General features: G+C 47.8%; 1 protein-coding gene across 49 annotated transcripts in view; it reads right to left on the minus strand.

The window, feature by feature from the left end:
• The window catches only part of Map4k4 (mitogen-activated protein kinase kinase kinase kinase 4), a 137,555-nt gene extending 128,059 nt beyond the window's left edge, over window positions 1-9,496 (minus strand). For all 49 annotated transcript variants that reach the window (XM_075980356.1, XM_075980354.1, XM_075980338.1 and 46 more), the window contains exons 1-2: window positions 9,298-9,496; window positions 9,008-9,073 (exon numbers count right to left, since the gene is read on the minus strand). In XM_075980356.1, the coding sequence (XP_075836471.1) occupies window positions 9,008-9,073; window positions 9,298-9,354 (123 nt within the window). In that variant the 5' untranslated portion in view covers window positions 9,355-9,496. The remainder of the gene's footprint in view (window positions 1-9,007; window positions 9,074-9,297) is intronic.
• Between the last annotated feature and the right edge of the window lie 1,996 nt (window positions 9,497-11,492).

Below are 11,492 nucleotides of genomic sequence, written 5' to 3' on the forward strand. Positions count from 1 at the left end.
GCCAGGCAAAAATATCTTCCAAATGCACCACTCAAGCGAGCCACACACAAAACGCAACTGCAGTGTCTGTGAAGCGGTGGACATCTAGGCAGATGTATGGTATATCCACATACTGGAATACTATGAACTAATAAAAAGAAACCACCAGACCACTATATAGGTAAACCTCAAAAACAGGATGTGAAATAAATCACACGCTACACACTGAGCTAATTTAAATAAAAAGGTAAATTTACACAAACAGAACCACCAGGACTGGCCTGGTGCTGAGTTAGAATGGGGAGTAAATGCATATGAGGATGAGTATCTTACCTGGGCCATCACCTTATGAAAACTGCTGGGGGCAAAGGCTGCGCTGCTCTATAAATGGATCAAAAATCATCAAAATGCAAGCTTCAACAGGGCCAACTTTACAGCAAATAGGAAAAACTTTGAAAAATCAATTTCCAAACTCACTGTCTTGAAAAGCTGCTCCAAGCAGCACAGGGCACCCCAGAGCACCGCGCTACACATGCCTCCTCCGTTCCCCCTTCCTCTCCTTCACCTCCAGGGCCTGCACATCCTAAGTCAGCACAGGAGCCTGCACTAGGCCCGGCTGACCTGTTCCCCTTTGTTTCCATGCTGCTTCTGTTACTGTCCGAGTACAGGAAACACCTGAGCCAACCCCTAAGTTTACAACACAGCCACAACTCCTGGCTAATCGTGGTGGAGTTATCATGTGCACCATGAACTACTGGAAATCATAAGGTAAACAAAAGAATGAAAGAGAGACCAAGAGAGACTATGACAGAGATCATTTCTATCAATTTCTGAAAACCGAAAGGAGACACAGAGCATTTATGAACCCAATGCCAGGCAGGACGGACACAGACACAAGTCAGGCAGTCTGCCTCTGGAGCCCAGAAAACATCACCTGAAAGAAAGCAACTCATCCGGAGCGAGTACAGGGCGAACCTCCAGAGAACGTATCTAAGTTTGCAGCCCTTGCTTTGTCTTGCACAACTGGGTGACTCTCTGACATCACTCCATACCATGGCGAGTATGGTTAGCCCCTAGAAGAAGGGATGCTCCAGCACATGGCAGAGGCCAACGGAGGGCAGAGGTGGAGATGTGCTTTAGACCTGCAGTGACTTACGGCTTCACATTCTGCATGCTTTCCTGAAGGCTGCTGGAGGATGTATCTCAGCATAATCAATAGTAAGTCAAAGAAAGGGCCATAAGAAACAGGGACACTCCATGACACAGCTGGACACCAGGTCTAGGGGCAGTCTTATCCGCCCAGCTCTGAGGGGGCTCCAGGGTGGAAAAGCTGAAATTAACAGGTTATCTGAAACAATTAATTCTATGTACTCAGCATTAGGGAAAACGGCTGAGAGGTTGAACTTTGCTAGGCCTTAATTTAGCTTATCTTTCAAAGTGTATGAATGAGAAAGAAACGGCAAAGCATTGAAAACTAAGCAATAACAAAGAAAAGGAATGTAAGAGGAAGGGTACTGTTTAGGAAAGGAAACATTATATGCCAGTTGGCTCGCAGATAATAATATTTACACAGTCTTGATAATATAAACTGCTATCATTTTAGCCCCAAATGATGACATACTCATTTATGGAAGGAGCAAGTGCAGGAGCCAAGTATTCAGCTGCTCTTGAACTGCAGCAGCTCAGAGCAGCAACTACTGTCACAGGCTGTCAATGCAGAACTAACCTAGTAAACTGAGGAAAAATGGGTACCAACATACAATAGGGAGACATGGCAGTAAATATCAAACGCGGCAGGTAACAGGACAGAAACTGATGCCTCTGAAGGACAGGACAGCTCCACATATTGAAACAAGCATCCTAGGATTCTTGATCCCTACTCTGCTTCTAACTGTAGTACACATTAAGGCCCTTATCATAAATAACAGATATTTTTTTAAATTATAATGCCAAGCTGGGGTTCCTTCTTTAATTATTTAACTGTAATAGAATAACTTGTCCACACGAAGCCATATCTGAGACACAATGCCAGAGACCAGAGGTATTTGGCAATAAGCACAAAGCTGGAAGCACAGGTTCCTTGGCTCGGCTGCTCAGTGGTGGGAAGTTAACTGCTAGACACTGACAACAGCCTGCTGATGTGCCAAGCCAGGTGAGCTAAGAGCCTGCTCCCTATGAGTTTTACAAGTCAGCTCCAAGCTTCTCAGAGCACAGTTCACTACCAGTGTGCAATAAGATCATTTCTGACACAGCACACGCACAGCAAACTCTTGTGGGAAACTACACACCAGCACTCTATATGCCGATCTTCCCTTCCCATTCTCCAATCATCTGCTTGTACTGTGTTTTACTGAACAGTTCCTGAACCTCCTAAACTGTAGCCAGGTGTAAGACATTCCTACAGTCCCCACTATTCTGGAGACTAAGTAAGGCAGGAGAACCTTGAGTTCAAGGCCAGGCTGAGCTACAAAGATAAACTAAGGAGATCCTGCCTCATTTCAAAGCAACCTTAGGCCAGTGTAGTGGCACTTGCCTTTAATGCCAGCACTGAAAGCAGAGGCAGGCAGATCTACAAGTTCAAAGCCAGCAGGGTCTACACAGTGAGTTCCTAACCAGTCAAGAGCTATGAATCAAGGACTGTGTAGCGAGAATCTGTCTCACAATAAGCTTGAACTGTGCTGGTTCCACGGGTCTGAAAGCAGGTGCTGAGGTCCTGGGGGCCACACAGAGAGGCCTGCTGCACATACAGCTGGCTGCTGTCACTTTGTGTCCACTCCCGTCTTTCCTGCCTTCATCAAAGGAAGCAGTGTCCCTCCCCACAGTGCACTGACACACACAAGAAGCCCCATGCTGGAAACAGTACAATAAGTACCTGAAAAAAGAAAAAAACTCTGCTATACATTTTTCTTTTGACTCCTCAATTTAGTTCTAAACTCCCCAAACACAAAACATTCCTTGCCTTAAATAAAACATAAAAGTCCTAAAACACTGTTCTTTAAAATATGTTCATGAAAACATGTATCCTAAATCATTACTATGCGAATTTCTTAGCCCAAACAAAGCCAGCAGTCTGTGGTAGTGAAGCAGTCTCATACAAAAGATCATATTCTATTTGGCAAACAGTGGTGTAAAATTCTAAAATCCAGATACATTTCTGACGACTGGTAACAATGTAGCCCTTCTCCAGTCTCCCCATCCATCTTGCCATATCCAAACAGTTTACCTTGATTCAATCCTTGTGCTATGAGCAGAGTCAACTAATGTCACCCCAGTCTTCCACAGTGAAGCACATGGGGATCCTTACCCTTATCAGCACTAGTATTGTAACACTGATCATTCAGATGAGAAGCCAAACACAGTGTAAAATCTACTTAAATTCTCTAAGTAACTATTTGCAAATACCCAGTCTGCTACAATCTACTTGGTATCTGTCTACCCTGTGAGAGACACTGCTAACACCAATTCAAACCCTGAAACAGAAGACAGAGAAGCCATCTAATACCTTCTGAACACTTCACTCTACTGTCCATGAAACCCCCTCATTTAAGCTGGAGAATAAACCTGAGGGGTGACCACATGGCAGTGCTCACCTCTCACCAGAGCTGTGTCTCAGCACCTTGCCTTTTTGGGTACAAAAAGTGTGAATTTCTGCAATTGCATGTCCTACTGCTACCTGCTATTGTTTTCAATGACTGGAATAAATGATGGGAAAAATGAAAGCACTGATAAAATGGGCATTGTGAACTTAACACAGCAGAGAGAAATGAGAACTGCCTGATGATCCAAGTGTGGGCCGTGCTTAGTTCAGTCACTCACACCAGGGGGCAAAGAAACTAACAAAATACCACCCAGAAATCCCTAAGATAAAGCTTCCACCTTTCAGGCACTCAACCACAATGTTTCTACTCCCTAGAAAGGAAGCTGCTTTGGTAACTATTCTTCCGCTCAGCACCACTTTCCTGGGACACACTACTCCAAAAGGAGAACACCTTTTTATGTTTTTTTTTTTTTGTTGTTGTTCTTTCAGGCTCAATCTGTGAACACATGCACTTCTATCAAAAGGCATGGATATACTTTCAGTCTGTGTTAATACATAGAAATATAAACATCTCCAATTCTTGCTAAGAAAAAAGGCAAAATACAAGTTTGCAGCTATTCATGAGTTCATATTTATTACAATGTTTTAGAAACTGTTAAAGCTGCACCTTAGCAGGGCCCGCTGGTCAAGCTTTGATGTTCCTGCTTTTGGGAAACAGCATGTAGAAGTCTGGGGTTGACAGTCTGAAGAGCTGCACAGCAATACTTGTTCAACAGGCTGGCTTCCTCCCACCTTACCCACAGCCAGGATCCTTCCAGCGTGAGGGAGCCCAAGTCTCAGAACAAGTCTGAACATGCCACTCAGCTACAGATCAGCTGACACAACACTCTCCTGATGGAACATCACGCTCAGAATTCTCACTGCCCACTGCATGGCTTCACGTCCGACCAGGAACAAGAGGTGCTCTGCTTGTTGGGTTCTTTATCCCTGAGCAGCAATCAGAACCAACTGGGAAATTGGGGCACTCCTACCCTGTCAGCCAAAGCTCCACCTAATCTAGTAACAAGAACTTGCATTTAAAAGGGAGAACCAAAGCATACATGCATTCCCCAAGTTAAATACTGAGAAAAAGACATTCCAGAGCATTTGCCTCCACCTTGCTCCCCTCTAGCACCTCCACCACTGCCCTGCTTCAGACCTTCGCCACCCCTCTCTGGACTCAGGTCCTAAGTCACCCATCCTACCTGCTCTTCCCAAAATATCATCTGATATAGGTCCCTAGGGATCCCCGAGCCCAGTAAAACCTTTTAAAGGCTTCTCAGTGCTTCAGGAATACGGTTGTTCCTCAGCTGCAGTCCAAAAACAATGCCTTCCTGATACTGTCATTCCCAATGGTCACTCTCACTCCTTCGTCCGCCACACACGCTTGTCCCTCTATCTTCCTTAAATAATAACTGAAGAGGCAGGATCATCAAAAACAAACTCTCAGTGTTAGTTACCCTTACATCAAGGTCTTTGGGCCTAAACAAGCTTCCTGTTTAGCCACCCAGGTTTGCCTGACACCTCTCCTCCAAGGTCAGCAAAACAGGGCCAAATCTGCTCTGTCCTCCATAACTATGGTACCTCTGAGTCCACCCAGATGTTTCTCTCTCTCTCTCTCTCTCTCTCTCTCTCTCTCTCTCTCTCTCTCTCCTTCTCTCCCTCCCCCCCAGACCTGCAATGCCTATTACTAAGTACTTCTCAAGACGGCAGTATGCTCATAAAATACAAAATAATGGTAGTTACCCAAGAAAAGCAAAAATCCCCAAATATTCAGAAGAAAAATAAAACCCAAAGTAACATGGAAATTAGCCTTTTGCTGGTCTTAATCTTCCATGCTATTATTGTCTCACTAACAAAAACACTTGTAATTTGCCATTTATTCAATGTGGATAACTAGAAAGCAGATAAAGAAACCACTACTACAGACATTGTTCTTACATGGTATTCTGAATAGAACCTTGTAACCAGAGCTGCACACACAGTAGGTTTCTAGGGACAGAACTGAAGGCCCACCTCTGAGTAGGCAAGCACCTGCTCACTGAACATAGGAAGCAGCCCAAAGATTATTTTTCTAAGCTTTAATCTATGAGTATCTTTCCACACGATCATCCAGATAAGTAAGGCTAGAAATAAATTTCTCTGAAGAAAGTATAGTCTTTCAATTCATTTTTTTAATGTTTTTTTTTTTACCTTTGGGGTAGGTATGTTATATGCATATGTGTTTGGAGCCTGTGTTCACCACCCAGAGGACAGAGGAGATAGATCCTCCTCTGTCACACTGCCTCATTCCCTGGAGACAGAATCTCTCAGGGAATCTGAAGCTAGACTGGAGGGCGAACCCCAGTGGTCTTCCAGCTTCCAACCCCACATAAACAGGTAACCCAGCTTTCACATGGGTGCTGGGGATTCGAACTCGTCCTTGTGCTAGTACAGCAAGCATTCTTGCCTGCTGAGCTACCTCTCAAAGAAAAGACTACAGATATAGTTCAAACACACCAGGCCATATCCTCACAAAGTCATCTTCAAAAAAACTCACTTCATTCAGCACAGCCCCTCAAAACAAGCACCCTACCTCACTCTGTTCCTATAAAATAGAGGGGCAGGTAGGGTGGCTTAGGAAGTAAAACACTTGCAGCACAAATCCAAGGCTAGGAGTTCAGATCTCCAGCACCCAGAGGGCATGGTGACCCATGGTAACCCCCCATGTAGGAGGTAGAAACAGGGAACCTAGAACAAGCAACTAACTAGACCAGCTAAACTGACAAGATCTGGGTCTAAGTGGAAAGCCTACGACAAGATGTAAGGTAGAAAACAATCAAAGACACCTAACATTAACCACAGGCCTCCACATGCCACCCACATACATATTCATACATGGGGTTACACACTCAATCACACACATACATACACATATATACACATACATACATATATATATACATACACACATACATACGTGTATATATGTAGAATATATATATACACGTACATGTGTGTATATATATAGAAAATAAAACACTGAAATAAATTAGAATTCTAGGTTGTCCAAGTGCTTAACCTAAAAATGCTTAAAATTTATAAGTTGTAATAAATTCAACTAATCCCAAAACTACCCCATGCCAAGCAACCAAGGAAAAAAAATAGCAACTAAACCACTCTGCACAACAGTATCGGATCTAGAAATTATGCATTTAAAAGGAAAAGGAAACATGCCATTTCTAAGAAATTCAAGCTCCTGTACCTGCTAAGTGGCAAGGACTAGGGCAGGTGGGGCACGCTAGAGAAAATCTGATGTGTGTCTAAGTGTGGAATAACACTGTGACAATGTTTAAAAAGAAGGAGGAAACACTCCAGTATTTATCAATAAAATGTTATCTTAAGTTCAAGAAAAAGGAAAAAGAAGACTACAGATGAAACAGAATCAATGGTGTGCTATCAAACTGTGCTATAAAAACTGTGCTCTCTTGAAAACTTCCTCAAAGAAGAGGGGAAATGTGTAACTGCCTGGGAAGAAAACCTTTAGCGCTACTTTGTTATCGTTGACCTGCAACTTCTATGTCAAGGTCTTAATTCCTTAGATTTGCATAGAGGATACTTCAGCTGCAGAGGGTGGAGTCCAAGAACACTAGAGACTGTATCCCTAACACTCCCCAAAAGCACTGCTTAGCAGAGCCCTTGGGGTAGGAAGCGTGGGGCGAAAGAAGAGAGGAGGAGAACAATAAAGAACCTGCCCAAATTCACACCACCAAGTGCCCACCTCTTAAAACTAATTTCATCCGGGCAGGCCTTTTAAACCGCACCAGGGCCTTCTAGCTGACTCTGCTACCACAGCCTCCAGGCTCACCCAGAAAGACCCGAACAATCCAACTACTGTGTAACCAGGTCAAAAACAAGCTCTGGCTAACTCCCTTGGAAGAGTCTACTCACCACTCAGAGTTGGCCAGAGAAAGTGGGTTAGAAAAAAACCAAGCAGTGCTTAAGCAAACACTGGGGCTGGGAAGCAAGCCTCTAAGCCAGTTACCAGCCACTCTGAGTTGCAACACAAGCTTTTCCAAAATTTTCCAAAGCCTTCCAAACTCAGATGAGCCCAGCAGGCTGTTAACAGGGCTGCCTTTCAAATTCAAAAATCTGGCCTGGGCCCCAACAGTTAAACAACAAAACACACTAATTCACTTGAGATCACCTAAAAATATGGACTCAAGTTCAGACCATGGCCTGTCAATGCCAGCATCCAGATCCCAGAGTGGGGAAGGGGGGCACTAAAGCTAGGAGAAGCAACGGGGAACACATAAACCCTATTCATAAAACAGAAAAGGGACAATGGAATCCACACTTAATTTGGCCTCAGAAAATGTCTGCAGTCAGCTTCCACCACCACCCCCATTTTTAGTGAAACAATCACAATTCTTCATGGTGAGCCACAAAGCCCTCCTTCATAAGATAATTTTCTTGTAGCTCAACCTTGACCCAGTCCTAACAACGGGAAAACTCTCCCGGCGAAGACAGCTTCCAGAGAACGTTTAGTAACAAGAAAAAAATCGGAAAAGAGAATTTAAAGTTCTTTCTTTCTTTCTTCATTTTTTTGGGGGGAGGGGGAGCCTGAGCCTTCTTCTAGAACGTGCACTCAACAGAATGAACGACACAGTTAGGCACATCGGGTGCCAGCTACTACCCAGCACAGACTAACAGTCTCCACAACTGTAAAGGAAGAGAAAGACCCGGGGTGGTGGGTGTGAAACCGGGCACCCTCTCTACTCCTCCTCCCTTGCTATCTCAATTACACAGCTGTTACACAGGTTATTCCTGGAATTCAGATTTTATAATCCCCACACTGTAATTCTTCCTGCTCCGGTGACCCAAACACACACTCCCCCCCATCCCACCCCACCCCACCCCCGGCCTCCCCAAAATACTGTCCGCCAGAAATGGGCAGGCTGGCCAGAGCTTTGAAAAGCAGTTCCAGGTAACACCAAACTCCCCACGTCAAGTCATCTGGCAAGCACTCTTCAGGAAGAAGCATGACGACAGTTTTGAAGAAGACCCAGCCAGTGGTTGAGGGGAATCACAGGCAAGGCCTGTCTACACTGAATTTTAATTCACCAACCAATGCAAACGTTTCGTGGAGGCCAGATTTGGAGGAAAAATGGGGGGTGGGGTGAAGGGGGGAGACCCTCTGGTCATCTTCGAACTCAAAATTCCTTTTCTATTTTGCTGAAGCAAAGTGCATGCCTAACAGTGTGGCTTATTTCCTTTATCTCAAAGCCAGGAAATGAGGTCTTTTAAGGCCAGTCTGAACACAAGCGAAAAAAAAAAAGCCAGGCGAAACCCCTTTCCCAACTTTGGCCAGGCGGCATGGCCTCCAGTCAGCAAGCAGCGTCTCGTCACCCTTTCCCTCGTCCCCTAAGAAGTTTCTCCACGCCACGGGGAACAAAGGCGCCCCACACCGACCTTATAGACTTGTCCATAGGTGCCATTTCCAACCACTTCCACCAGCTCGAAAATCCCAGCCGGGTCCTGGAGAGAGAGGAGGGGGAGATGGTCGTTTTAAAAGGGGGCCCCCCAAATGAAGAGACAGAGCCGGGCGGAGGGATGCAGGGCGGTGACAAAGGCTCTGGCCCCGCCGGGTCCCCGCCGGCCAGGAGCGCCGCGACGAGTCCCGCCCGCCCGGCAGACAAAGGGGCCGCCGCGCCCGCGGGTGTCCGCGGCCACCGCGATGCCCAGGGCGCGGCCACACTCACCCGCAGGGACGAGAGATCGATGTCCACCAGACTCTTCGCGGGCGAATCGTTCGCCATCTTCCCCGGTCGCCGCCCCGAGAGCGACAAGCCGCGGCGGTCAGGAGCTCCGCGGCGCCGGGGCGCGGGCCGTACGGGCAAGGCCGCCGCCGGGGTCGGCGCGGCTTCTCCTCGGAGCGCAGCGGGCGCGGGCCGCGGGGCTCACACCATGGCGCGGCGGCCGTCAGCCCCCCACCCCACCCCCCGGGCGTCGCCCGCCGCCTCAGACCCCGGCGCCCGCTCGCTCGCTCGCCCGCCCGTGCGCGCGCGCCCGCCCGTCCGTCCGTCCGCCTCGGAGGAGCGGCCCGGAGCTGGGGCCGCGGCAGCGCCGGAGAGTGCGGCGAGCGAGCGCGAGGCCGCGAGACAAAGATGCCGCGGGAGGCGGGGGCGGGGGCGGGGACGCGGGGCAGCGACCGGCGCTTCTGAGGAGGAGCGAGCAGCTACCCCCGCCTCCTCCTCGTCTGGCCGGGAAAGCGGGCGGAACCCGGCTCTCGCCCTCGCCAGCACCGCGTGAATATTCAGCAGGGGTGGGGTTCGAACAATGGCGGGGCGGCGGGGACCTCCGCGGGACGGCAGCCCGGCCCTGGGTGGGGCTGGGGAGCCCTCGGGGCCTTCCCGGAGGAGGTGCGGGGCTCCAGGGAACGCCCCTGCCTCTGCTAACAATGAATGGAGAACAGTGAGGAGCCCCGCGGCCGCAAGGCCACGGACCCACGCCGCGCCGGGGAAAGGGTGTGCCCGACCGGGCAAAGGGAGCTACCTCCGTCCCCACCCACCTCTCCCGGTTTGCCCCTCCGCCGCCTATCGTTCGCGGAGCCCCTGGTTTCCCCATTTCCCCACAGGGTTTTCCTTTCCATTCTCTTTTCCAGGCTAGATTTGTGACAAGGTTGCAGTTAGAGGATTGGCTGAACATCACTTGACCGCCGGACCGAATCCAAAACAATCCCCTGTAATTGCTTGTTGCTATGTTCCTGACAATCTGTTTGGGCTCTAAAGCCGGGACCGTGCTTAGTACCTGGAGATCACCACGAGTCACCAGACAGGCTTCTTCCAATACAATGGAAGCAAGTCAGCTAGCCAGTTTACACCCTGTTTCATCAAGTCATCTTTATCACATTTCTGGACCAGCCAAAAACATGTTCGGTGGCTCCCTGTTACCTTAGAGCCGGTGTTCTCGGGAGTAACCCCAGAATGGCCAGATAGTATTGTAAAATCGCCGATTGGGGACTTGACTCCCACATGTTAAGAGGCCTGGAATGGGCCTGACCAGTTAGCAGATGAAGCGGAGCTTGGTGTTCCAGGGTACCAGGCTTCACAGACATGGGCATCTATTGTCACTAGCAGCCCTGCACCTACTTCCTTGCCACACACTCATGAACTGGTCTAAGTTAGGCGGTAGCCACGTTATAGCCTCAGAGTGGAAAATCCCAAATACTCTTAAGTGTTTTACACAACCCCATTAAGAGCCTAATGTGGAAAAGGAGTGGGGACGCTCGCCAGGCCAGCCTGTATATACCCAAAGTTCAAGTCAGCTGCGCCCAGAGAATGACTAGCACTCCCCTGCTTCCTGCTAGTTGTTTACAGTCTACGATTTTTGACGTGGAACTCCATTGTAAAGTTAACTTACATTTGAAACTCCTTATATCCATTTATTAGGAAATTCATAGTAACAGGTGTTTGAGAATTTGTTAGTGTTCTTCCTCTCTTCCTTCTCTCTCCCTCCCTCCCCCACCCCTCTCTCTCTTTATGTAACTAACAGCCCTGGCTGTCGTGTAACTCGCTAGGCCAGCTTCGAATTTATAGCAATCCTTCTGCCTCTGCCTCCCGAGTGCTGGGATTAAAGGCATGTTCCACCACCACCCGCTTTTGTTTTTTAATTTGGTTTTGTTTTGGTTTCTAAGACAAGGTGTCACCCACGCCAGGCTGGCATCAAACCCCACTAGGTTAGCTAAATATAGCCTTAAACTCTGATTCTCCCAGCCTGGTAGGATTAAACCTGTGTACAGTTTATTCTGTGTTGGGGATCTAGTTCAGGGCTTTTCACATGCAAGGTAAGCATTCTTCTGAGGTTCCTCTCCACTGTCTATCCGTGCTTTTAAATGGTTTTGTTTTGGTCAACAGCAATGACATTTTAAGTTATTCCCCTGAGAAGGTTAACTTAC

The sequence above is a fragment of the Microtus pennsylvanicus genome, chromosome 7 (genome assembly GCF_037038515.1).
Source record: "Microtus pennsylvanicus isolate mMicPen1 chromosome 7, mMicPen1.hap1, whole genome shotgun sequence".
Taxonomy (NCBI): domain Eukaryota; kingdom Metazoa; phylum Chordata; class Mammalia; order Rodentia; family Cricetidae; genus Microtus; species Microtus pennsylvanicus.